The 26,544-nt window shown below is 41.9% G+C and overlaps 1 protein-coding gene across 1 annotated transcript in view; it reads left to right on the plus strand.

Moving 5' to 3' along the window:
* ANKRD27 (ankyrin repeat domain 27) overlaps positions 1-26,544 on the plus strand; it is an 85,051-nt gene that overhangs the window by 14,972 nt on the left and 43,535 nt on the right. Inside the window, exons 2-5 of the mRNA XM_063438089.1 lie at positions 11,270-11,503; positions 21,892-22,002; positions 23,074-23,230; positions 23,784-23,938. Of these exons, the coding sequence (XP_063294159.1) occupies positions 11,402-11,503; positions 21,892-22,002; positions 23,074-23,230; positions 23,784-23,938 (525 nt within the window). The 5' untranslated portion in view covers positions 11,270-11,401. The remainder of the gene's footprint in view (positions 1-11,269; positions 11,504-21,891; positions 22,003-23,073; positions 23,231-23,783; positions 23,939-26,544) is intronic.

The raw sequence follows: 26,544 nt of genomic DNA on the forward strand, positions 1-26,544 counted from the left end.
TTCGATCGAGCGGTGCGCCTTCGCTCCTTCCCTCCGACAGAGGGGGCAGATACACAGATTCAAACCCCTTTGGGCCTACCGCACAATCGGTATACCCCTAGTGGGTCCTGCCGTCTAAAACAGCAGTTGTCTTACCTCCTCGTTCCTGAACCTGAGTTCACACTCATCGACGGGGACACCCCAGCACTTCTCACGTAGAGGCCGATGATCTCCTGGACAACAGACCAGTGGCGCCGAGACGAAGGGAGGTCCACGCAGAAGTTCAGGGGTGCAGCCGTAGAGAACGTGGGCAAAGATAGACCGTCTCACGCCTCTGCCTCTCAGCTACCGTTGAACGATGAGCTTCCCGGCCAATGCACCAAATGATACCGGAGAAACTGACGGAAGCCAAGCACAGAGAGATGGACACAGGTTTCTTCAGGAAGGAAGAGATTCTTTATTGGATCACCGATCGGGACTCAGAGGGACTAGCGTCACCAAAATACCACAAGTTCTGAGCCCCGGACAATAGTGCAGGCTCCTTATATAGGCACATAACTCCTCCCATATTAAGCTCCACCCGCACATTCTCTTAACCAATCAACACAAATAAGAATTAACTTCCTGCTTGACCGCATGGCTTGTCCAGCACAATGGAGGAGGGGGAATACTACATCCTGTATTCTTGCACATGCTCCGTACACTACTGATCGTATCTTGCCTCGTGCAACCAACTGATCGATACGTCAGCATATGCACGTACACATGCCACGTGGTAATCTCGGCCTACTAAATTTATTTTTACCGAGATTCCACCACATAACCTGTGCCATGTCAGAAGGTGTGAAAAGTTCTTGGCCCCAAAAACACTGAACTGAGCTGCTCCGGGCGAGAATAGGACCTTCCTTTTCCTGTTCACTCGCAGACAGAAAAGGCGCGGGAATGTCTGTACTTGCGAGTGTACTTAAAGTGAGTGTATTTAAAGCGCGGTATGCCTGTAATAGGTTGCTGGGGCCTTGCGCTCCATCAGGGGCCTCACAACCTATCAATGAAAGATTTTTTTTTTTTTGCCGTTCCAGTTGAAGAGATCTCTGGCTGGCTTGGGCCCTCGGTCCATGACAGATGTGCCTGAGTGGTCAGTCCGCCCCTGGCGTGTAATGTATATTGCATTTAGGAGAATATTGAGATTCTAGATTGTGGTCCTTTTTATTTATTTAATTATATATATATATATATATATATATATATATATATATCACTTTTTTTTTTAGTTCACATTGATGGTAGTACCCACATATTTTGGGATGATTAAGATCAGCCCATGTTTAGGCATAACATCAACAACAACAAAAATACCTTTGTGTAAATGTATGTAATCTTTTGTTTGTACAAATATGCATTTAGTAATACATAAGGTCTATACTGAGTGAATTGAAAAAAATAAATTTAAAGCAGAAAATCATCTTAACAGATCTCTATTTAACATTTAAAACGGTTTAATAATGGATGGACGGTGCCAGGGGACTTCAGACACTATAACCACTTCCATGAGATGAAACCGTTACAGTGCCCACAGTGTCCCTTAAGTGACATAGATTCCTTACATAAAATATGGCACCACCACAAGTTAGATGTAAGGTGGAATGAGATGTACCAGGTATGGGGACCCTGGATCCAAGGTAATGTCTTGATCATCCTGGGTGTCTGTATACTTGTAACTGGTATAACTCATGCAGGGTAGATTGGGGTTATACATGATTGGTTTGAACCTCTCATTCACAGAGTAAGATATTCATTTGTTTGACTGTCTGGCCGACAGTGTCTAATATTTTACCAGGAATTGCTGGCTCAGCTCTGTAAGGGGGCATGGTTATACTATTTTACAGCCATTTAACTTTCTTTGGGTATTTTAGTTGAGAATAAAAAAAAAAGCTTTGAATAAACATTAACTTCGGAAAAGATTTATTGGGCAAAGCATAGCTGCAGCAATGAGCCTGAAATATGCAGGTTCCTCCTCGGAGTAGAATGTTGTAACTGTTCGACAAAATGTATTTTTGTAGCTCGAGTTCAGACCAAGGATTTTCAACAGTTTTTGATGTTTTTTGTAACCGTTCACTTTGAGAAGTACTGGCGCTGTGTTGCGGCACCTTCTGCTCCTACGTTGCTTGATGAGGAGTTGCTAATGCGTATGCGCAGCAAGTGCCACACGCACATAAGTGCAATAGGGATACTCAAGCCAGATAACTTCACTGAGCTGAAATGGTCTGGGTGCCTATCTATAGTGGCCATTTAATAATATTTTATACCATTTATTTTGTGCCCTATAATTTATTTCACTAATGTAGTGTCAGGATTACTAATTGATCCAGCACGCAGAATTTTATCACACCTAGGACTAAGGTTAGCGTATAACCGGACCTTAGAATGACCGGACTTAACATATCCAAGAGTAGTCAGAATACTTGCCGAGGTCAGGGAAACAGAACGTCACACAACGATGAGGGAAAGCCAAAAGTCAAGGATACCAGAAATCAAGGAAGTCAAACGAAGCCAAAGTCAAATACCAGAAATACAACGATCAGGAAAACTCTCTCGGATAACCGGCTAAGGGAAACCATGACAGGGCACTGATCAAAAGGTAATATGGGTTTAAATAACCCTCCTAAAGCTGTAATTGGCTGTGTGAGAGCTCTGACCCCAAAACGTGCGTGCACGTCTGACGTGATGTCGCGCACACGTAGGCTCCATCTTTAAACTAGGCAAAGGCTATTTCCTTATTTAAATCTGAACTGCAGTGGCCGGTGTCTCCAGTAACGCTGCACACGCTGGGAATCGTGATGGAAGGAGGTCGACTTTTGATCTGCCGCGTGTAAGTTAAGTGTTTGTTATTTCTGTCGGCGTGACCGCTGTATTTCAGTGCGGCCAAGCCGACAGAAACACGTGACATGTAGCTCTTTAGGAACTAGACCAGCTCTGCCTTAAACTAGTCATTGTAGTTTGGCTTGGGGGTAAAGATCAAAGCAGAATAATGCACACAAACCTAAAATGGTGCGTTCCAAGTCAGCAAAAAATGTTACAGTAATAAGCACCTTACAGCAATGCTAGACTAAGCGTTCAATGAAGAGAAACATATCGAATGGGCGCATGCAGCATAGATCATACAGTTATTTTACATCCAATATCCCCTAGGTGCCAGGAACCAATTTGTAATCCCTTTGATCTGGGTAACCGTATCCAAGTAGTTAAGATGATATTTTACCTGACATTGCTTTACTGTTTGTTTATATGATATATTGACTAGCCATGTAGTACGTTTGGTTCTTTAACAGCTGACATACTTTTTGTAAATAATTTAGCAGCGTTCGCGTTCTGTTGCAGCTGTATTCAATCGCAGAATAGCTAGGAGCTGTACTAAGGCAGATTTTTAAGGCCTGTGTCGTTTTTGTCACAGTAAATGTTTATTGCAGGATTTCACGCGTTTCCCTAGAATTTAGGAAGCCAGTGCAAAAGTTAGGAGCCAAATGTATAAATAACATTGTTAATAATGACACACAGTGCTGTCACTGCTCAATTGCCCTTTGGTGCGCCAGTGATGGGGATATGACATCATATCCTCACAATCTCCACCTGTTAGTACTTCATGCAACCTGTGTTGTGATAGGTTGTGAGCAGAGTTGGCTATTGTCTGCCACCAAAATTTTGCTTCAATATTGCTTGGAAGCCCTCCAAATTGAAAGTAGATACTGATCTCCACCAGAATAAAGAATTATTCAGAGTTTTCTTCACCGGTCAGTAAAGTTGTGCGCAACATAAAAAACTATTGGTGCAATTAACAGATATTAAATTATTAAAGGACCACTATAGGCACTCAGACCACTTCAGCTTAATGAAGTGGTCTGGGTGACAGGTCCAGCTAGGATTAACGCTTTCTTCTATAAACATAGCAGTTTCAGAGAAACTGTTATGTTTATAATAGGGTTAATCCAGCCTCTAGTGGCTGTCTCATTGACAGCCGCTAGAGGCGCTTCCTCGCTTCTCACTGTGATTTTCACAGTGAGAAGATGCCAACGTCCATATGAAAGCATTGAGAATGCTTTCCTATGGACTGGCTGAATGCGCGCGCGGCTCTTGCCGCGCATGCGCATTCAGCCGATGAAGATGAGGAGGAGAGTCCCCCGGCTCGGCGCTGGAAAAAGAGGTAAATTTAACCCCTTCCACCTCCTAGAGCCCGGCGGGAGAGGGGCCCTAAGGGTGGGGGCACCGTCAGGGCACTGTAGTGCCAGGAAAACGAGTATGTTTTCCTGGCACTATCGTGGTCCTTTAATCTTAGCAGAGAGTGGGAAAGAAACAAATAGATTAAAAATAATCCGCAGTTGATGTTTTACTCCAAAAGGAGTTTCTCAAGAAGCACATTGCTGTGTTTCCTTGGGGTTACAACGCTGCGATTTCAGGGGGATTTTATGATATCCCCAACAAGCCCATTGCATTCCTATAAATTGTGGGCTCAAGGCATATGCCTTTTATCGTAATATAGCTCCAGTCATTGAACTGAGATTAAAAAGCAAACAACCTTTACAAAAAAATAAAAATGGATTATGCAGGTTTAATATATGTGGGAACAAAACATTTTGAAACATTGTCAAAATTCTAGAACCCTTTGAATTTTGTCATTCCTCAGTTTAGAGCACAACGCGCTGAATATTGAAGAAAAACATGCAAAACCGGCATTTTTAAAAGCTCTGCATCTTTAGGAAATATTTTTGGGTGGAAATGTCTTGAAATATTAATTGCGTTTAGAAACTGGAATTACATGACTGCCATTGTCAAGTGGGTCAGGAGGCCTCATGTTGCAGAACTGCTAAGGCTTCTGGGAGTATAACCCATTAATAATGTATGTACATATTTGTATTCTGCCAAGCGACTGTAGACGTTAAAAGGGAAATACACGCAGTAAATCAGACAATGTCTAGTGTTTCCTGTTACAATGCAAAATAACCTTTAAAGCCTGTTGCGCCTTCAATAGGGTTTTATCATTGATTATACAGCCATCTTTATTACCTGGATATGTCCTATGTTTTCAGAATCCCTCATGGCCAGGATTCTGCATGTCAATTGTCATTACCAGCTTTGACTTTGACAATGAATACTACCTGTCAGCTTTTCTGTATCCTAGCCCCGTCTTTAGACAATCAGAGATAAGACAATTGCACTTGGAAAGCTTTTAGCGTTTATAAGCGATTGATTGCTTGCACAACAGTGCTGTCTACCGGTTTGTTAAAAAATGCATTTTGTGAGTTTCTGCTGCTTTTAAAAAGAAGGGTGAAAATATGTATTCCTGATACTATAGGTATGAAAACCCTGTTTAGGTGTACAACCCCTCTTGCCTCCCATGAAAAAGGTAGTTTACTTTCCATTTTGTTGCACCAGTCTCGTCGTGGCTGCCCCCACCTCCATGTCTGAGATCATTCATTTTTATGAGCTCAGCCAGTCGAATGCTTTCCCATAGGAAAGCATTTCCCAGGCTATTGCGCATGCACGGCAAAACACTGTGCTGCGTCAATCAGCATCTCCTCATAGAGATGCATTGAATCAATGCATCCTTATGAGGAACATTCAGCGTCTCAATGCAGCACATTGTGCAGCACTGACCCAGGAAGCATCTCAAATGGCTGTCTGAATGACTGTCCCTTTAAGCACTTTATCACCATTGTACTATATTATATCTCTGGCTTGCACTACTCAGTTGTTGCATGGACCAGTGCCTGATCTGAGTGCATACATACACACACACACACACACACACCTTTTTGGCGATACTGACAGTGATGTTGTAAACGTCCATCAAACCACTCTATCAATTAAAATATGTATTGATTTTCTGTTGATTCTGATCCTAGCCTGGCTCACTATTTTTAAGTGGCTTGGTAAAACTATTTTTACACAATGTGATCCTGCATTTCATGTACATGCAGACCAAATACTGTGTATCGCACGTAATGAGGAAGTGAAATTCATTGTTGCAATATCATGGATGGAGGGGGCAAGCTTGGGTGACGGAGAATCCTCGGCTCTTTTTCTTTGAAAACTGTTTCAAAGGAAAACAAGTATTATACCACCATTATTATTATGGTGGCTGTCGGGATTGACACCAGAGTCTAATAAAGTCAGGCGGAGGAAATATTTAAAGGCAAAGTAGTCCTTACTTTGTTTCAGTATATTTCTTGACTGGATTGAAAATTCTGTGAAATTCCAACACAGTCAAAATGAGCAATTCATAAAGATTCTATCTGGCAAGCATTCATTGGAAGAGAAGACACAGAAACATAGTTTCTCTTCTCTATGATCTCTCTAAGCTGACTAAGAGATGCAAAAGGCAGAGATTTAAAGGGACACTATAGTAACCTGAACAACTTTAGCTTAATGAAGCAGTTTTGGTGTATAGAACATGCCCCTGCAGCCTCACTGCTCAATCCTCTGCCATTTAGGAATTTAATCCCTTTGTTTATGAACCCTAGTCACACCTCCCTGCATGTGACTTGCACAGCCTTCCATAAACACTTCCTGTAAAGAGAGCCCTATTTAGGCTTTCTTTATTGCAAGTTCTGTTTAATTAAGATTTTCTTATCCCCTGCTATGTTAATATCTTGCTAGACCCTGTAAGAGCCTCCTGTATGTGATTGAAGTTCAATTTAGAGATTGAGATACAATTATTTAAGGTAAATTACATCTGTTTGAAAGTGAAACCAGTTTTTTTTTTTTCATGCAGGCTCTGTCAATCATAGCCAGGGGAGGTGTGGCTAGGGCTGCATAAACAGAAACAAAGTGATTTAACTCCTAAATGACAGTGAATTGAGCAGTGAAATTGCAGGGGAAGGATCTATAAACTAAAACTGCTTTATTTAGCTAAAGTAGTTTAGGTGACTATAGTGTTCCTTTAATAATTCAATAATTGACAGGGAGACAAAATGGAGGCACCCCATTCCAGGACTGTGGTAGAGATATTTATGTTTATTTTGAAAAAAATTTAAAACTCTTTTTATTAACTGAAGGCCATAATATTAAAAATCCTGGCAAGTAGCTTTTTACAAAAAAAAGTGGGACTTTACATACAAACGAAACACGTTGATAACTCTGACAGTCTACATTTTTAGTGCATTAAGAGAGGACTGTTTTTGTTTTGTCCTTCATAACACACTGTCTTCGTGCAGTGACATTGAAGAATAGTAAATTGAAAATTACACTCATGCATGACATTAATTCCAACATTGCCTTAGCCGGAAGGCAACCTACCTGCTAGAGGCAAGTGATCTGAGAACTAGCTGTCTGTAATACAGGCACTCAGCAGATCTAGACAACAATGCAGTTTGACCGAGTGAGAAAGATTTCCGTTCCTAATTGAAAAGTAAAATCCTTAATTGGTTTCATTCCCACAGGCTTCTGACAATCGGTGAACACTACCCTGACCTAATGGAATTGTTAAATTGCAAAACTTAAGTGATCACTGGGAATGAATTTTAAGGGAAGTGTAGTCAGCAGGACATTGCCTGCTCTCTAATTCACCCCACTTTTATTTCTTAACCCTGTCGCTCATCCATTCACCCCTGTTTTATGTACAGGGTGGCCCGTAAGTCCTCCCTGTAGATAAGAGGTCAATAACTACCAAACTTTGTTTCTTCCCTTGAGTGTAGCCGGTAAGTAGACCTAAATATATTTTTCCCTAGACTAAAAAGAAAACCATTCAGATGACTAAAAGACGACTAAAAGTAAAATGGCTTTTTAGCCAAAAGACTATGACTAAAACTAAATAGAAATTTGCTGGCAAAATTAACACACAGGGTCTGGGGAAGGGGCAAAAGAGACAGACCATTACTTGGAAGAAAGACACCTAGGTGGGCTGGGAGGACACAAAGAGACACGGAGGGGTTGAGGAAGGGGCAAAACGTTGTCTACTAAAATCTGCTGGAGATTAAGTTGATTAAAACAATTCAGATGACTTTTTAAACTAAATTTTGCCACCAAAATTAATACTGCTCTGACGGTATCTCTCTTTCTTGATTCTCAAAAATTGTATGGACTTTTGGACCTGGGGGTACTTGTATATCCCATTGCACTTCATTTGTAGATTGTAAGCTCTTGTGCAGGGTTCTCTTCTCCTTTTTTTTTTTTTTTTCAGTGTGTCTAAATACATATCCCCTGTTTATTTAATTCCTAGTCGTATTTTTGCATAAATTATAAAGCTGTCTAGATAAGAGCATTATTTAAGGACTGTTAAATCTTTAGATTGTGCCAGGATAATTGCTATCAGCTCAATAAATTGATATTAAAGACACAAGCGTATGCAGCTGTTGTGTGCATAGCAGTTTAATTTCGATGTAGTAGTCAGTGAGACGGGATTGTGTTAATTACCACCTTGCAATGCCAGCTGCTTATCATAGATTGCTATGTGCAGCAGTCTGACAGCAAAAACTGTGGAAGCCAGCGCGTTCGACTAAATTTGGCCAGGCTGGATCTTTTTAAAGTGTAGATTAGCTGGTACAATTTTCTATGTGTAAGGAACATTGTCACTCATGTTCTGAATGTTTAAAGCGGATGTGTCATCAGAGGTAGACAATGCAACATCTTACAGCAAAAGAATAAACCTTTAACCCCTTAAGGACCAAACTTCTGGAATAAAAGGGAATCATGACGTGTCACACACGTCATGTGTCCTTAAGGGGTTAAAGGAACACTATCTGGACAGGAACACAAAATTGTATTCCTGATCCTACAGTGTTAAAATTAGCATCTAGACCCACCTTGCCTCCTTAGCTGCCTAGTTGCCTGACATCATCAGCAGTTATTCTCTGAACCAATCACAATTTTTTTCCCATATGATTGGCAAAGACTGTCAAGAAAGCAGATCAGGGACAGAGCCAGCACAAGTCAAACACAGGCTTGGCCAATTAGCATCTCCTCATAGAGCTAAAACAATGCATCCCTATGAGGAAAGTTCAGTGCCTCCATGCAGGAGGTGGAGACACTGAATGTCACAATGTGCAGCACTGCCCCAGGAAGCACCTCTAGCAGCCATCTGATGAGTGGCCAGTGGAGGTATCCCTAGGCTGTAATGTAAACACTGCATTTTCTCTGAAAATACAGTGTTTACTGCAAAAAGCCTGAAGGTAATGATTCTACTCACCAGAACAAATGCAATAAGCTTTAGTTGTTCTGGTGACTATATATATATATATATATATATATATATATATATATATAACATTTATTTATTTATAAAGTATTTTACCAGGAAGAATACATTGAGATTTCTCTAATTGTCAAATATGTCCTGGGCTCACAAATTCTGCGTTGAAAGTTTTTCTATCCATTCAGTAGGTTTGGATTTGTTTTGGTTTTATTTTCAAGCTAATATGGACAATTTTGGGTACTGAGCATCATCAGAAATTTCATATAAAATGTCCTTGTCCTGCATAGTGAATGCTGGGATCTAATCTGCAAATCACATACTCTGATTGGTTTCTGACTTCACATGACCTCTGTAACCTTGTAGGGTAGTGTGCTTTCTAGCGACTGTCTCAGATGGTTTAGAAATGTCGATGTCCTTCTAAGACGGCTTCCTCCTAAGTGAAACCGTAAACTAATTTCATTGTTGTATCAAACTGATTTATGTAAACACGTTTTCACTTTAGGTCAGTCTGACTCAATTTATCATATTCTTTCAAACTCTCTTCTTGACTCTATTTATTTTTTTCTTCTGGTTTAGAATAACATCTGTCCTCCACAGCTGAAAAGTGCCACTTGTATCCCATAATTGGTCCATCTGGACACAGACTATCACACCAGTAATACTGAGACACATCGTGCCCCTATAAATTAGAGTTATGATGTTACATACTTTGCTTAGGAGAGGCTACAAATTCTTCCTCTCTGCATCTATGACAGGCGTTACCCGTGCCAAGTATAAGAAACAGAAACATAGAAACATAGAATGTGACGGCAGATAAGAACCATTCGGCCCATCTAGTCTGCCCAATTTTCTAAATACTTTCATTAGTCCCTGGCCTTATCTTATAGTTAGGATAGCCTTATGCCTATCCCACGCAAGAGGCTTTCAGCTAGTTATTTGTGATGTATAATTTCATGATGCAAAACAAAGGAAGATAATCAAATACCGATTTCCCTTTGGCCATCTGTCTGATCAGAACAAACCAAATTCACTTTTTTATTTGCAGGACAAGTCTGTGTGTGTGTTTGTTTTGTAATAATTTTACCCCTATACACCTTGCAATGTAGATATATGAAGACTCCTCAAAATCTTCATGAACACAACAACAAAAATTATCTATAAGTATAATACAAATAGAACGTAGAATAGTATTGCACAATAACCAATATAGATCCTGTGGGTTATTTCACTGGCAAAAGTAATTTGCTTGTATGCATATCTCCCAGAACTGGGTACATAAATTCTTCAGCTTTCTCCCAATGATTTGTGGACCTAAAACTAGAAAAGAGGCAAACACGTAGTGCGGAATGTCCAAATACAAAACACTATTTAAATTAAATTGCACCTACAGAATGACAAATGAATAGAGGTACATCACAGCAATCACCAAAAAGCAATACCCCGTAGTCCAGGCAAAACCTGGCACGGGAGATACACCTTTCACTGCAGGAAGATGACAGTGCGGCTGTGTGTCCAATAATGTGCTTGCATTTTATTGGAGCTGTTCCTTGGTGTCCCCAAAAGTAGGACACCAGGGTATAAAACCTGTCCCGCTGTAATTGGGAGGGTTGGGACGCCTGCCCCTGGTCATCTATGGTTGCAGTTGGTGTTATGCAATATGTTTTCGCAAAGATGCAAGCCATTTTTATTCTGTTTGGGAAGGATCGTTCTTTAAAATTCTACTTTGATTAATAGCAGCAAAAATATAAAATATAGTCTTTCTTTAGAAATCCACCTGTATGCCACTTATCCCTGGGCCATTTTTTTCCATTGCAGGATGCCATAGGTTCCATTTAATCTTAAGAGCTGCATGCACTCATTTCGTATGGTCGTCTGTAGTTAGACAGCGAATACTAACAAGCATTCTTAATTCCCCTGTTTATGTATTTTTCAGTTTGTCTTTTTCATTGTATTTCATATCGGTCCTATACTCATTTCAAATGTGATCATGAATTTAAAATTGATTTGTGATAGCTGAAATGCCACAGCGTCTATAAGTATATAAACAATTTTCCTTTCTTTCATCTCGTCCCATCCTTACCTCCCTCCCCCCCCCCCCCCCCCAAGGCTTGGCCGTCTGCCAGCTCCGAGGATTTTCCGAAGCTGCAATTTCCGAGATTAGGAACATGGACATGAAATCTAAGAATTAAACATGATTGCTCTCTTGACATTGAGAAGCGTGCAGAACTGACGATCCTTATGGCTATGTACGATGAGGATATTTTAAACAATCCTTTTTATCTGGCAATCCAAAAGCAAAGGCCTGACCTGATTGATAAAGTAGCAGACGTTCATGGAATTGTAAGTAAAAAGATTAATGTCTTCAATTTCTTAGAATAATACCTAGAATGGAATGAAATTTCTTTAGGGGTGTCCTCTGACAGGTTTATTATTTGTATTTCTCTCTTTCATTTATATTAAATGTGCTTCATCTGTAGTCTTCAGTTTGGTTTTAAAATGACCTGTCACTGTCTGAATTCTTTTTTTTCTCTAAAGATAAATTTGGGTAACATGTCCTCTAGCCGTGCATCCTATCAAATGCTTCTCAACTGGAAGCATTGAATTTAGTTCTTCTCTGTGAGCTTTATTTGATGATGTTCGATGTCCCCAATGGACATTGAATGTCACATGACTGAGTGAAACTTGGTCATGGCGGTACAAGCACCCCTAGTGCCACTAGATGCGTGTTTAACCCTATAATGTTTTAGATTGAAGAGCTAAAAGGACAGGATCACTGCACCCAGACCACTTCTTTGAAATGGATGGGACTTGGGTGCCTTTTGTGATCCTTTAACTGCTTTGTGACCGATAACCTATCAGGACTGTTATAACTTCATAGGATTTGCCTAACCCTTTTTACTAAAGAGATTAAAATTGAATTGTCGCATCAATCTTTGAAAGCCGTTTTCTGTCCCTTTTGTTTATATTGCTGTACATAACGTGTATTCGTTTCATCACATATCATGTTGTGTATAAGGTGTACTTAAGAGAATGCAAAGGGGGGGCGGGGCCTAGCCAACATGGCCGACGGACGTGTTTGAGGGGAGCTCCTCATATACCCACAGCAAAAACGACAAAAAAGAAGCTCATCGACTGCTAAACAGAGGCTCAAAAGCTACAATCGGAACCCCATACTGAAGGGGGCTCATTCACGAGTGGCAGGGGAGCACCGTCCACGAACCGCGACCGATACACTCACTGCGGCCTACTTGACAGGCGGACCACATGGAGGGGAGACACGGCCGGTCTCTCAGCCACCCGCTGTCGGAGTGCCATAACCGAACCGACCCGATCCCCCCCCCCCTGGACCGGAGGGGGTTATCCCGGTACCACCTGGGGGCCCAGCGACTACCAAGCACAGAGGACTTACCAGCCCCCCAGGTTACTTCCCCACGACGACCTAAAATGGCGACTGAGGAGGAGAACACACAGACTCCAGCATGGGAAAAACGATTTAATGAAACCTTCGACAGAATCTGTACGGCGTTCTGGCGCCGGATTGAATCCCGTGCAGCACAGCCACAACCACCATGGCAGCCTGAGACCAAGCGTCAGCAGACAGCCCGAACCGTCCAGCAACCCCTCAGCCTGGAAACAGACCAAGCACAAGGCTCTAATGCACCAACAGGCCGCATCGCCCACGTGGAAGACGCTGCCGCTGTGACCGCTTACCCTTCATCTGAGCTGGGAGCTCAACAGGAGGAAATCCTCCGTAGCCTGCCATACACCCAGGGAGAACAGGCTCCGGCAGATCCCTGGGCCCACGATCCTGTTGATGGGATCAATGGCAACCGGGCAAGAGCACCCACCAAGGCCTCAGGCCGAAGACAGGCGGCCCCTGGACGCAGCGACACCACAGCACTGACGCGCGGCGCCCGACAAAGGGACAACCCGGCCACGCTGAGATATCAAGTTGGTGAATTGAAGATGCAGGCCTCTACAGTGACCTGGGGCGTGCAGGCGGCTGCTACATACCCCTGCAGCGACAGAGGCCCCCGGCTACCACAGGTACACAAACTGCCACCAAGAGGAATAGGCTGAGAGGGACTATCATGACCTGACGACACAGCATATTTCGGAAAGCTGACCTGTTGCAATGGACTATATTGTTTAATGTCTTATTCTACATATGTTTTAATGGCAGTCAAATAGGCCTCGAAGACATGAAGGCGACCCTTAATGTGGCTACCTCCTTAGCCAGTTCATGTTTAAGACATGTCTATGCATCTTGTTTTACTGTTCTTAGGTATTTTGTACTACGCGAGGTCTAACTTCCCAATTGCGATCTGCCTGCTTTTATTTTTTCTCATATGACATTTAATTTGAATAATGCCACTAGCCTGTGAATTAATGCACTTGCCTAGGAAAGCCGAGCCAAGCTGCCTGGTACTCTTGTTATACCTCCCAATGGCTAAACCACATTACTCACTCAGTAGAGCGACATGTTTCTCATTTGATTTACAATTTTATGAAGCTAATCTAACATTGTTCAAAGCGACTACCTAATTTTGATAATATGATAGTTAAATTGTTGTCCCAGCTTGACAATTAAATGATAATCCACTAAATATATAACCTGTATGATACCACAGTTCAAACTTTCATAAAAAAGAGGCCGTCACGCTCGAGAGTACATGTAACCACTTTATGTGATAACGATGCTTAACATATACCTAGGGGGCGGAGCTAAGCGGCCATGCCGAGCGGTCGCACTGGACATGGGCTCCGTGCAAAATCACTCTTAAACCATTAAAAACAGCGCAAAACCGGACCAAAACGACGGCTGGGCGACCCGGAGAAGGGAGACCTAGCCCTATAGAGCCAAGAGCCAAGCATCCCGACCGTAATCGGAGGCTCCTACCCGGGGATAGACCTGAGGCCTACCAGAGGCCTACCCAGATAAAGCAAGGGACTGCAGCCTCTCACCTGGAAGTCTCCCCGGAATACATCTCCCCCCCCCCCGCCGGAGAGGGATATCCCGGCACCTAAAGCGACGACTAAAGCACAGAGGTGACTGTCCTCCTGAGCCAGCACGGCACCAGCAATAGCCAGGTCTCTGGGAAGCAGCTAAGATGGCTGCCCAGCGAAGCACACAAGCCCAATCAACCCTAAACACTCTCGGGGACTTTGATCGTCTTTGTGCGAACTTCTGGTCACTGCTGGGCGATCGCGGAATGGCTTACCATCTGGCAGTGAAATTAGTGTCCAAATGGATCCGTCCAACGACCAGGCGGCGCCATTACAGGCATCTCCTACAAGCACCCAGACAGGCAACCAGACCCCGCAAACATTGTCAAGCCCAAGGGCAGGAAGCAACGCCATACCGCATGGGCACATACAAGGGCCCCCACACTCGAGAGAACACGACGGCTCAAAGTGCGTCTTCACCACTAGCATGCAAGACTGGGGTTGTGGTCCGGGGGAAAGAGGTGCCCTATTCCGGGCAGAACGACATACCCCACACTGACTGCAAACACACGTAGCCCGCCCAGGCTGAGGGCCGCACGGAGAGAGCCTCCGAAGCATCAGCCACCCTGCGGGAAGACTGCCCGCCGATGGCGGCGACGGAACACCGGCAGCAACTGCTACACCCACAAAGGGACTGCCCCGAACTCACCGAGCTCTCGAGCCAGTGGCAAGAAGATGCCACCCTCAACACAGGCCTGGGGCTGGAGGGGACCCTCACACCAAGACTGCAGCTCCGACATCTCGAACCCCCACGCATCTCCTACATCATTTCCCCTGCTGGGAATTGGATAAAGAAGGACTCACATCGCAGGAACGCACGGGGGACACTGTTTGGTACCTCTGCCGCAATAAACCCTGGCTAGTCCATTCTGCAACTCTTTAAACCGTGCTAGCTGTTTAACACTGAACTCTACTTCTTGGTACTGCTCAAACGTTTATGCTCACTGCATATATCATTGATAACTGCATGTTAATATTAATGTCTTATGAGTTTTTCGTTAGACTACTACTGGCCAACTTCATGCCAAATAGCCTATATGTCTGACAGCTTACAGGTTGCCATGACCCCGAGTTCAACCAAGTCGTATCAGCAAGTTTTTATTTGTTTGTTTTTCTTGTATTTTTTTTAAATTGAATCGTAGGTAGTCATGCATGCCCTATTAACGCTCCACGCTCACTCATACTGTAACTACAACACATAGGACAGGCATGGAAAGCATGTAAATCAGCAACTTACGCACATGCGGAGTCACAAATCTGTTATCAAACATGTCTCACCTAAACTTCCACAACTTCTATTTTAGCTAAGCCTAGGAATTCTCATCCCACAAAAATGACAGTTTGTGACTCTATATTAGTGCCTCATATGCTATAACGTTTACCTGGCACATAAGATTAACTCTAGATATAATTTAACATGTTCATAGATTCACTTATTTTAAACACTGTTATCGCTAGTCTTCTCGATATGTTTAACATGTGCTTACTGCCATCTCATTATCTGACATACCGTGTTTCTGCTTGTTAATTACTCTTGAAAAAAAAAATGTGCATTTTCTCTTGATTGCCACAGAAATATGTCTTTTGAAATGCATGTCACTATTATCGTGGCATATCAAACCTGCCTGTCAAGCTTTTGCACAACAAAAATAAAGAATTTAAAAAAAAACAAAAAAAACATATACCTACATTATTAGCCTGTTTAGTGTTACTGAAGTTATAACGCTGCTTGATTTATCACTTAAGTCTAACCACTTTCTTTTACTACTACGCTAAACTTACCAGAACTACTCCTCTTAATATAAAATGAGGCTGAAAGTTACTCAGAGATGATATGAACTGCTTTGTACTATACCCGTTATGTATGAAACTTTATCGTCTCCCCTCTTTTATTCTGTATCCCATATAATTTTATGCCTCAATAAAAAAGAGATTGACAAAAAAAAAAAAAGAGAATGCAAAGACATCCTTTTGGTATTGGGTAAATACTTCTGTATTCCACATTTTAAAATGTATCTTCAGCAAGTGTACAGTGAGGGAGAACGATATTTTAGGACACAGTCTCAACGTAGCACCCACTCACAGGATAAACTCGTTTACACGCCTAGTGAGTGCGGTACGCCGGTAGCTACAGTTTACCAATGTCGTCTATGGATCCAGATGACGTTCCCGCAGTATTTTAATTTCAGTCCATGCTAAGATGGGGGTTTAAATGAATTGCGTGTTGGATATTACATTGTGTGTACAATACTGGAAAGCTAGCTGGTCTCTGTGCCTCATCAGGGGTCATCGTAGAGCGCTTTGAGGTTTTTAATAGATAGCCAGATAATGATTTTTTAATGTCTGCCCAAAAGTGAGACATTTATTAGATTTTATTTACTTGCATGTGTATATTTAGACAAATGTTCCTGGCAGTCATGACCACTCTCCTTTATACTTCATTAGGTAAATGCCTATATTGCATGCTGTATATGTTTCATATCTTACTGTGTGTGACAAGTGTGTTATAAAGTAGTCTATCAATATCAGATCCATCTGATCACTCTGCCTGCTGTAATTGTTGTTCCCAGGTTTGTTTGTTTTCTAAACTCCAGATACCTGAATATTGTCGGGCACATTTAAATATAGTATTATTCAGCACTCACTGCATTATACTATCCTGAGTGTGCTTTGATCTCTGCCCGTTTCCGTGAGTTTCCCATGTTGTCACGACTCTTATGACTGTTTTCTGAAGTTTCTGAACATCAGACCTGGGCTGTCCTCTGCCATGTCTCTTACAGATTCCCGAACAATACTGTCATTCATACATCTGGGGATTTTGCTTGTTTGCTTTCTTTGTACGTGTCTCTACCCCCTGTACCGTACCAGTTCTGGCTGTTTTAGTGTCGGCTTGGTTCACTGCTCAACCCTTAGGGCAAGCTGATACCCATGTGCTGTCTAATGAAACTGGATCCAAATACCAAACTGTGTATGGATTTCACGCTTTTATACTTCTGGCAATGAGAACACACAGGGTTATTCACTGATGTGAGAATTGTCAACAATATAAAGTCCATTTCAAAGTTAAGGTCAAAATAGATGACGTGAAAACTTTTTTTAATATGTGGTTTTGGCATTTTGTCCTTAAATTTCAAATATACTTTGACTTATTTTGAAATTCCCAACAATTTTCACGTTGATAAATAACCCTGTCCATTTCAATGTTAGAGTGGCGGTATCTCTGAATTCAGGTTAGTTTATAGAACAGATTTTGTTAGAAAAACAGGAAGTGACTTTGGCACATGATTAGAACTGTTTCCTTTTTGGATTCTCCAAGAGTAGGAATCCGGGACTGCATCCATCACAGATTAAGTCAGCCTTCCTTGTTTGAAGCCATGCAATCTATTAGTTTATGAAAGCAAGGAGCTAATGAAAGATTCTCCACGCTTGGCTTTTCTGTAGGCCATCACTATAAAAAAGAGACATGTCCCTGGCACCGGGTTTCTGTTGCCAACTTGATGACCGAAGTAGAAGGAATGTATTTTCAGTTTTCTCCATGGCGGTGATTTAGGAAATTCTCCCGTCACTTTAATTCTCTTGGGTGCCAAGTCCTCTTTATTTGGCGGAAACCTATATTAATGGTTTAACATGGCGCGCCGGTGCTGCCATCTCATTATCCTAGTTGGGTTGAATGTTTATTTTAATGATTAAACACAATAAAGAGGTGTGAAAGAATCCTGTCTTTTAATGAGATGTCTTGTATTAAGAGGTCCAGTCTTCCTATTACAACAAGAGATACAGCTTTAATTAACCTCGAAGTAATGCCTACACTGTCCATTAAGCATTCATTAATTATTAATATGTATCCGGTGTTGGCTTATAGGACCACTATAGTGCCAGGAAAACAAACCTGTTTTCCTGGCACTATAGTGCCCTGAGGGTGCCCCCACCCGCCGGGCTGAAGGGGGAGAAATGGGTTAAACACTCACCTTTCTCCAGCGCCGGGCTCCCTCGGCAGTGGGGACTCTCCTCCCTCTTCTGATGTCATCGGCTGAATGCTCATGCGTGGCAAGAGTCGCGTGCGCTTTCAGCCAGTCTCATAGGAAAGCATTCTCAATGCTTTCCTATGGATGCTGGCGTCTTCTCACTGTGAAAATCACAGTGAGAAGTGCGGAAGCGCCTCTAGCAGCTGTCAATGAGACAGCCACTAGAGGCTGGATTAACCCATAGGTAAACATAGCAGTTTCTCTGAAAATGCTACGTTTACATCAGGCAGGATTAATCCTAGATGGATCTGGCACCCAGGCCACTTCATTGAGCTGAAGTGGTCTGGGTGCCTATAGTGGTCCTTTTAACTGGCAAATTATTTGTGTGTTTTTAATCGAGTGAGAAACTTGTAGCATAATTTTTCTGTATTTGAATTTATCTGGAATCGTTTTAGATAAATATGATCAGCATGTCACCTGAAACTGGAGACCTTGATGGAAAATAAAGACTTAACGGCTGCAATTAAAGCATCGTTTGCATGTTCCTTGTATCCATACAATTATCTTACCCCCCCTTAGCCATATAGATTTCTGAGTCTCTCATTAATCCAATGTCATTGTCACGGTGTGTAAAGAATTTTGAACACAGCTTTAAAGAGAATATAAATATTAGCTTCAGTTTATTGAGAAGAACACATTTAATGAAGTTTAGATATCTGCGTGTGTGTGTGTGCATCAGCATAAAGGGGGCTGCCAATAATTCTCATCAATTATTTTTTTTTGTCAATGACCATAATTTGATTACTTTTTGCATTTTGATTGGCTCCTTGGTGTTTTCACAGCCAGTCAGAATACATCTTTGATTTCAAAGTGTGAGGATTTATTTATTTTTATTTTATTCTTGGCCATTCTTACCTGTTTTTCTCAATGCCAGCACTTCACGAAATAATGAAGAACTTGAAGAAATAATGAAGGAACTTCATGAAATAATGAAGAACAAAACTGGCACAACTCCTAATATACTGATACGGATTTCTTTTGACAGCCATTTTTATGGGGCTGTGTGTACTCCAAAGATTGTCCGCTTCCTTTGGGTAATGCAAGCTCTGATCTCCACCCTAACTAGTCAGATTTCTGAATATCAGTGAATATCATTCTTTTTTTTCCTCCTTTACTGCTTGTGGCAAGCAGTTTTACACAATAAATTCTGGAATTACAAGTGTTTTTATTGTGCCATAATGTGTGATCATTATATAGGTTTTATATATTTTTTCAACTGATGTCTTTTCTTTTTACTGATTAATGTTCATGCCCTTTATAGTTGTTCTATAGAAGAAATGTTAATTAAATAAATCTTAGAAGACGCTCCAGGGACACTCTAAGCAACGCGATCACTATAGCTACATGCAACCAGAAGATAGCATCTACCAAAGGACCAGTCCGGAACCTCTCATTCTGGCCTATGGGGTCTGATTCAAAGTTCCAACCCATAAACCCTGCTTAGCAAGTGTTTATAGTGTATGTTTAGCTGAGCCCCAGTTGATCAGCTGAATACACTCATAGCAGCCATACTGCAGATACTCCGTATATTGACAGTTTTGTGATTGGAGCCTGGCACAGTGTTCTACCAAGGTAATGTAAAAACACGTGCTGTCCAAAAGCTGGATAATAAAGATAAGAGGGAATCTTATCACATTGATATTTCTTTAAAATGTTTGCTGTTAGGACCAGACGTATACAGGGATACATTGACAGTGGCCCTTAAACAAATGAAACAAAAGCTGTTTGGCGTTAGAAATAGGAACCCACTGACATTTCTGCTGAGCTTTCAATTTCTGTAAAATCTTCCTGTTCAATGCCTTTCATCTTAGCTCATGGATAACACAGGATCCTGAGCCCTCTACATGGGGACCGTTTTTAGTCTTGTGGCTAATCTTGTGACAGCTCGACTGTTTCTAGAAGGAAGAAATTACTTCTCCGTTCTGTCCGTAAAGAAAAACAAAAACCCAGAACTGGTTTAAATGAGCAATTCAAAGAGTGAAACAAAGAAGGTTTCTTCGCTGTCAAGCAGCAGATACAACTTATCAGATTTCTGTGTAATTATTTGTTGTGCTAAGTGATATCAGCTCTGTCACTGTGATTCACGCTGTGTTAATGATTCTGGGTACGTGTTGGCACAAATCAGTCCATTTTATACGGATAATACTTCAGAGGTAGTTTGCGATTCCTTTATCTGATCTCATGACCTTCGGTGGGATTGAGCACAGCTCTACCCATTATAGCAAGCCTAGGAAAGGAAAAACGATGATTTTGATGATAATTCGGCAGATTGATTGGCGTGAAAGGGCGGCTTATCTCATTAGTGTAAAAGGCCGCTGCCTTTAATGGCAGCTCTCTGTAGGGGGCACGGCAGGGTTTCCAATCTAAGCAGGCTTATTTTTAATTATTTCTCAGACATTGTTAAAAGCAAATTATGACATGACATGATGTGTTTATTGCAATATTTATGCTCGGTGATTAAAACTGATTAAGTAAGGCGTTTGGTACACCTACACCTTTTAATTACGTATATGTAAATTTTATATGTGCTAAATAATGGCACAAACACCCCTGTTGCATATACCTTTGTTTGTTTGTTTGTTTCTTTTAGTGTATCAGTGAGATAATTAAAGGAACACTATAGTCCCCTAAATTACTTTAGCTAAATAAAGCAGTTTTAGTGTATAGATCATTCCCCTGCAATTTCACTGCTCAATTCACTGTCGTTTAGGAGTTAAATCACTTTGTTTCTGTTTATGCAGCCCTAGCCACACCTCCCCTGGCTATGATTGACAGAGCCTGCATGAAAAAAAAACTGGTTTCACTTTCAAACAGTCGCAATTTACCTTAAATAATTGTATCTCAATCTCTAAATTGAACTTTAATCACATACAGGAGGCTCTTGCAGGGTCTAGCAAGCTATCAACATAGCAGGGGATAAGAAAATCTTAATTAAACAGAACTTGCAATAAAAGCCTAAATAGGGCTCTCTTTACAGGAAGTGTTTATGGAAGGCTGTGCAAGTCACATGCAGGGAGGTGTGACTAGGGTCCATAAACAAAGGGATTTAACTCCTAAATGGCAGAGGATTGAGCAGTGAGACTGCAGGGGCATGTTCTATACACCAAAACTGCTTCATTAAGCTAAAGTTGTTCAGGTGACTATAGTGTCCCTTTAAAAATATAATATTTGGGGTGGAAATGGAAGTTTTTTACAACTTGCAATTCAATGAAAAGTGTTTGTGAACTTATTTCACATTTTATTTTATAGTTATATACTGTACCAAAAATACAGCACAACTCATTTAGATGTACAAGACGAAACCATGACGTTTATTAGCCTGAAACTTAAATAATTTTTGGCTCAAAGGAGAAAAAATATTTAAAAACTCCATATGAAATGAGCCATCATCCTGGTGTTTCAGTGCTTCCCAAAGATGCTCTGACAAGCCTTGGATTGGCTCTACCTGCTGGATTATTATCTTAATGCATTAGTTTGAAAGGAAAGGAAGGGCCAGGACACTAAACAACATACCATCGTTAAAAATATATGTATTTATTTAGAATGATGGAATGCTCCTTTAATTACCAATAAAGTGTTATCATATGTTGTGTACAATATTTTGATCTGTATACAATGTTCATTTTATTGGGATTTATAGGATGCATCTTGTGAAAATGCTGTGATAACTCATTTTAATTTCTCTTTTTCTATGAGGTGTTGGTGCCATGCAAAGGAAGCCTATCTAACATTTCATACACTGCCTACCCCTTCGAATCACACGTCCTAAAACCCACTGAAGACGGATTTCACACAGAAAATGGGAAGGTAAATATCATTAATTCATGCCGATCCTTTCATCTTAACGTATTCTGCAAGAATGCAGGCTTTGATGACCTAAATCCTCCACAAATCCCGTTTAGCACTGACCCCATTTTTTTGATCTTTTCTGTGCCAGAGGGCTGTTCAGTGTCATGTAATGCAGTGGATTTCTCCTCTCATCTGGCACTTGTGGCAAAAAAGGTTATTCACTAAATGTTGAAATGCAGTGACTGCTACTCAACATGTGAAATGATAGGAGCTGATTCTAGAGTTATGTGCATGATTAGGATTTGCATTGGTAAAAGAAAGGAATTGGTTGGGTGCGATTCCAGGTTTTTTTATTTTTTATTCATGCATTTCAGGGAAGTGTTAAATGGAGCACTCAAGTTGAAATTTCAATTCACTTTTGCTGCTTCCGTCTGCTCCGTTTTCATTTACAACGAAGCGGCGTCATCCAGTTCACAACCAGACAGCGGACTGACAGAGTGGAGTCTTCTCCTGATACCCACATCTTGACTTCCAGAAGTTCAGCTCAGGCAGTGCTGTCCGTAAACTGAATATATATATTATGATATGAAATGGAAGTTTTTTTTTTTAGAATGGGGAAGGATTGGCAAAGGAGGCAGGCTCATCATAAAAACATCTGAAACACACTTTATTTAGCAAAACAAAATATGATCTTTTAAAAAAAAAAAAAAAATTACAACATATTGAAGGGTTTAAAGTTGTGTTGGTGCCTGAAATGCACCTTTAAGTACAAGACAGAGTTGTGGATTTGTCTGAAGTGAGCACACCACAATCGAAAGGTCCAGAGAGGTTGTTAGAGAAGAAAAGAGACATAGTTTTGGGAATGATTATTTTTTTAGCCAGTAAATGATTACATTTGTGAAGGCACATAAAGGGCAGTTTGTTATTGCTATTGGTTTGTAATTAACTGAAGATAAGCAGAACATATGAAACTTGATCCTAAATGCGTTGCGTGAAATTAGAAGGTCTTTTCTCTAAAACACTTGTTACTTTTGTAATGTTTGGGGTGGGATATAATCGCAATGTATTTATATCTAAATTCCTTTGCAGGAGATTTGTATCCAAGGAAACTTGGTTAAACTGGGTGCAGGATTTACACACCATCTCTCCGTACCGATCCTCTTTGAAGAAACATTTTACAATGAGAGAGAAGAGAGTTTCAGCATCTTATGTCTTGCTCGTTCATTAGAAAAGGATGAGCACGTAGGTATGTCTTGCAGAGTTGCAGATTTGGCTTACGTCTTGGGACCCAGCCATTATGTCCTACTCCAAGAATATATGGGATATAAATGTGTAGTGGTTTTTTTTCCATTCAAATAATTGGATTGTGACTTGTAATTGGGGCCAACGTTGTCATTTGTAGGCCTCTGTTGTGTTGTATGTCCCATTCTGTTTGCCTTGCTTTTGGTGGGGGAGCCTTGGTCACTTGGGGTTTGGCAGCTGCAGTGTAAGGTATCTGCATTTTTCTGGTACACACACCTCTTTCTCACTGGTCTGCAGATGCCTGACGGTTGGTGGGATGATAATTGGCACGAGAGCACAATGTTATGGCATCGTGTCATTGAAGTGAGGGAGGTGTCTACCAGGGAACTTGTATAGATCCCCCTGTGATTGTATCACTGTAGTACCTCTCGAAAATGGGATTAATAAACTACACAAGGTCTTAAATAAATAAAATAAATAATAAAATAATTATTTTTAAAATAATTTTTGGTTTTAGTTAAGACCATATCTATTCTTTATGTCCCGTGTGTTTTTAGAAGAACCCGTCACACCCTCAACCACTTGCACTTTGAAGAACATAGACGATGTGAAGGAATTCTTAGGAAAACATGTTGAGAGATTCGATAAAAATGTTGCCTCTTTCCGCGGCGTATTTAAAGTACATGAAAGAAAAAGTCTCCGCCATTACATTGTGAGTTCACTGTGTATTTTATGTACCAATATCTCTATCAATTCATCAATATAAATGGTTTTTAAAAGGTGTGTTCAAGGATATATTCACTATGTATGTGAGCAGGTTGTTGATCCAAGTAGAAATTTGGATTGCCTTTATGAAACATAGAAAGATCTAATGTGACGGCAGATAAGAACTATTCGGCCCATCTAGACTGCCCAACTTTCTAAATACTTTCATTAGCCCCTGGCCTTATCTTATAGTTAGGATAGCCTTATGCCTAACCCTCGCATGCTTACACTCTCTCACTGTGTTAACCTCTACCACTTTAACTGGAAGGCTATTCCATGCATCCACTACATGACTATACCTGAGCACCACCTAATCTAAATTTACCACCCCTTCCTGTCAAGGGCGCACCGCTTCATGATTAAGAACCCACCCCATCCTCTTTAGACTCCACCTTTTCCTGCTCCTTTTAAAGAAATACTATAGTGCCAGGAAAACAAAGCTGTTTTCCTGGCACTATAATTCCCTATAGTGCCCCCCCCCATGTCCTCCCCTCCCCCACTCGACACTGATGGGGTTAAAATCCTATGGGTATTTAGCAGATGCTGGATGTCCTCATGCACAGGGTGAGGACGTCCAGCATCAGTTAGGTGACTTTTGGTCACCTAACTACCCGAAAGTCCCTCTAGTGGCTGTCTGGTAGACAGCCACTAGAGGTGGAGTTACCCCGAAAAGGTAATTATTGCAGTTTCTGAGAAACCGCAATAATTACGCTTGCAGGTTTAAGGGGACTGGGACACTGCACCCAGACCACTTCAATGAGCTGAAGTTGTCTGGGTGCCTATAGTGTCCCTCTAAGCACACTCTCTGACAGACACCCACACTGGCAGATACACACTGACAGTAACACACACACTCAGTGACAAACACAAAGACGTCACTGATTTGACACACACACACACATTCACTGACACACACAAACACACTGACACACACACTAATAGTCACACACACTAAATGACAAACAGACTCTCACTGATTTGACAGACACTTACAAACATACACTAACAGAAGCACATACACGCAAACATGTGCATACACTAACAGAAGCACATACACTCATACGCACACACACGTGCATACACTAACAGAAGCACATACACGCAAACATGCACACAGTAACAGAAGCTCATACACACACTGACACAAACACACACATACACTAACAGACATAAACTAACATACACACACACACATACATAGACTAACAGACATACACACACACATACATACACTAACAGACATACACACATAAACTAACAGACATACACACACATAAATAGACTGACATACACACACATAAATAGACTGACATACACACACATAAATAGACTGACATACACACACATAAATAGACTGACATATATACACACACACACACACACTAGCAGACATACACACACATACACTAGCAGACATACACACACATACATACACATACACTAGCAGACATACACACATACATACACATACACATACACTAACAGACATACACACACATATATACACATACACTAACAGACATACACTAGCAGACATACACACACATACATACACTAACAGACATACATATACAAATTATTAAAATTAACATTGCCCACCCACCCAGCCTCCCTACCTTTTAGGAAAGCTGGCATGGATGGGTCCCTGGGGTCCAGTGGGGCTGCAGTGAGGCGGGCTGCTCTCTCCCTGTCATGGGGGGGGCCACCTGATTGCCCCCCCCCCCCCCGCGGGCTGCTCTCTCCCTGTCATGGGGGGGGCACCTGATTGCCCCCCCGGCGGGCTGCTCTCTCCCTGTCACACGCGGCGAGGGAGCTGTGTCCTCTCTGCTCCCTCTCGCCGCGTGGGTTGTCTGCTGATAGAGGGAGCCGGAATATGACGTCATATTCCGGCTCCCTGCATCAGAAAACGGCACGCGGCGAGAGGGAGCAGAGAGGACACAGCTCCCTCGCCGCGTGTGACAGGGAGAGAGCAGCCCGCCGGGGGGGGCAATCAGGTGCCCCCCCCATGACAGGGAGAGAGCAGCCCGCCGGGGGGGGGCAATCAGGTGCCACCCCCCCCATGACAGGGAGAGAGCAGCCCGCCGGGGGGGGGGGCAATCAGGTGGCCCCCCCATGACAGGGAGAGAGCAGCCCGCGGGGGGGGGGGGCAATCAGGTGCCCCCCCCATGACAGGGGGAACACAGGGCATTTGGGGGCAGCATTTTTTGCCGCCCCCCTGAGTGCCTGCAGGGGGAACGGCGTTCCTGCTGTGAAAAAAGTGCAGGAACGCCCTTCCCACGCGTTCCTGCAGGACTCGAGCCCTGTCTATAAGTCTACCAGATTCTACACAAATCCATCTGCCATTACTAGGACATCTCTGTGGCAGTGGATTTGTTGAACAGATAATTTACAAATCTCAGACTTCAAAAATACAATCTCCTGCTGCAAAAAGGAGAACTGTCTACAGATTAGACAACATCCAAACCTCCAAAAAGTGGAGCTTGAAACATATGCACAACAACTATTACACTGAACTAAGTCTGCCATTTTAATGAGATGAGGCATTTAAATCAA

The sequence above is a fragment of the Pelobates fuscus genome, chromosome 12 (genome assembly GCF_036172605.1).
Source record: "Pelobates fuscus isolate aPelFus1 chromosome 12, aPelFus1.pri, whole genome shotgun sequence".
In the NCBI taxonomy this organism is placed as follows: domain Eukaryota; kingdom Metazoa; phylum Chordata; class Amphibia; order Anura; family Pelobatidae; genus Pelobates; species Pelobates fuscus.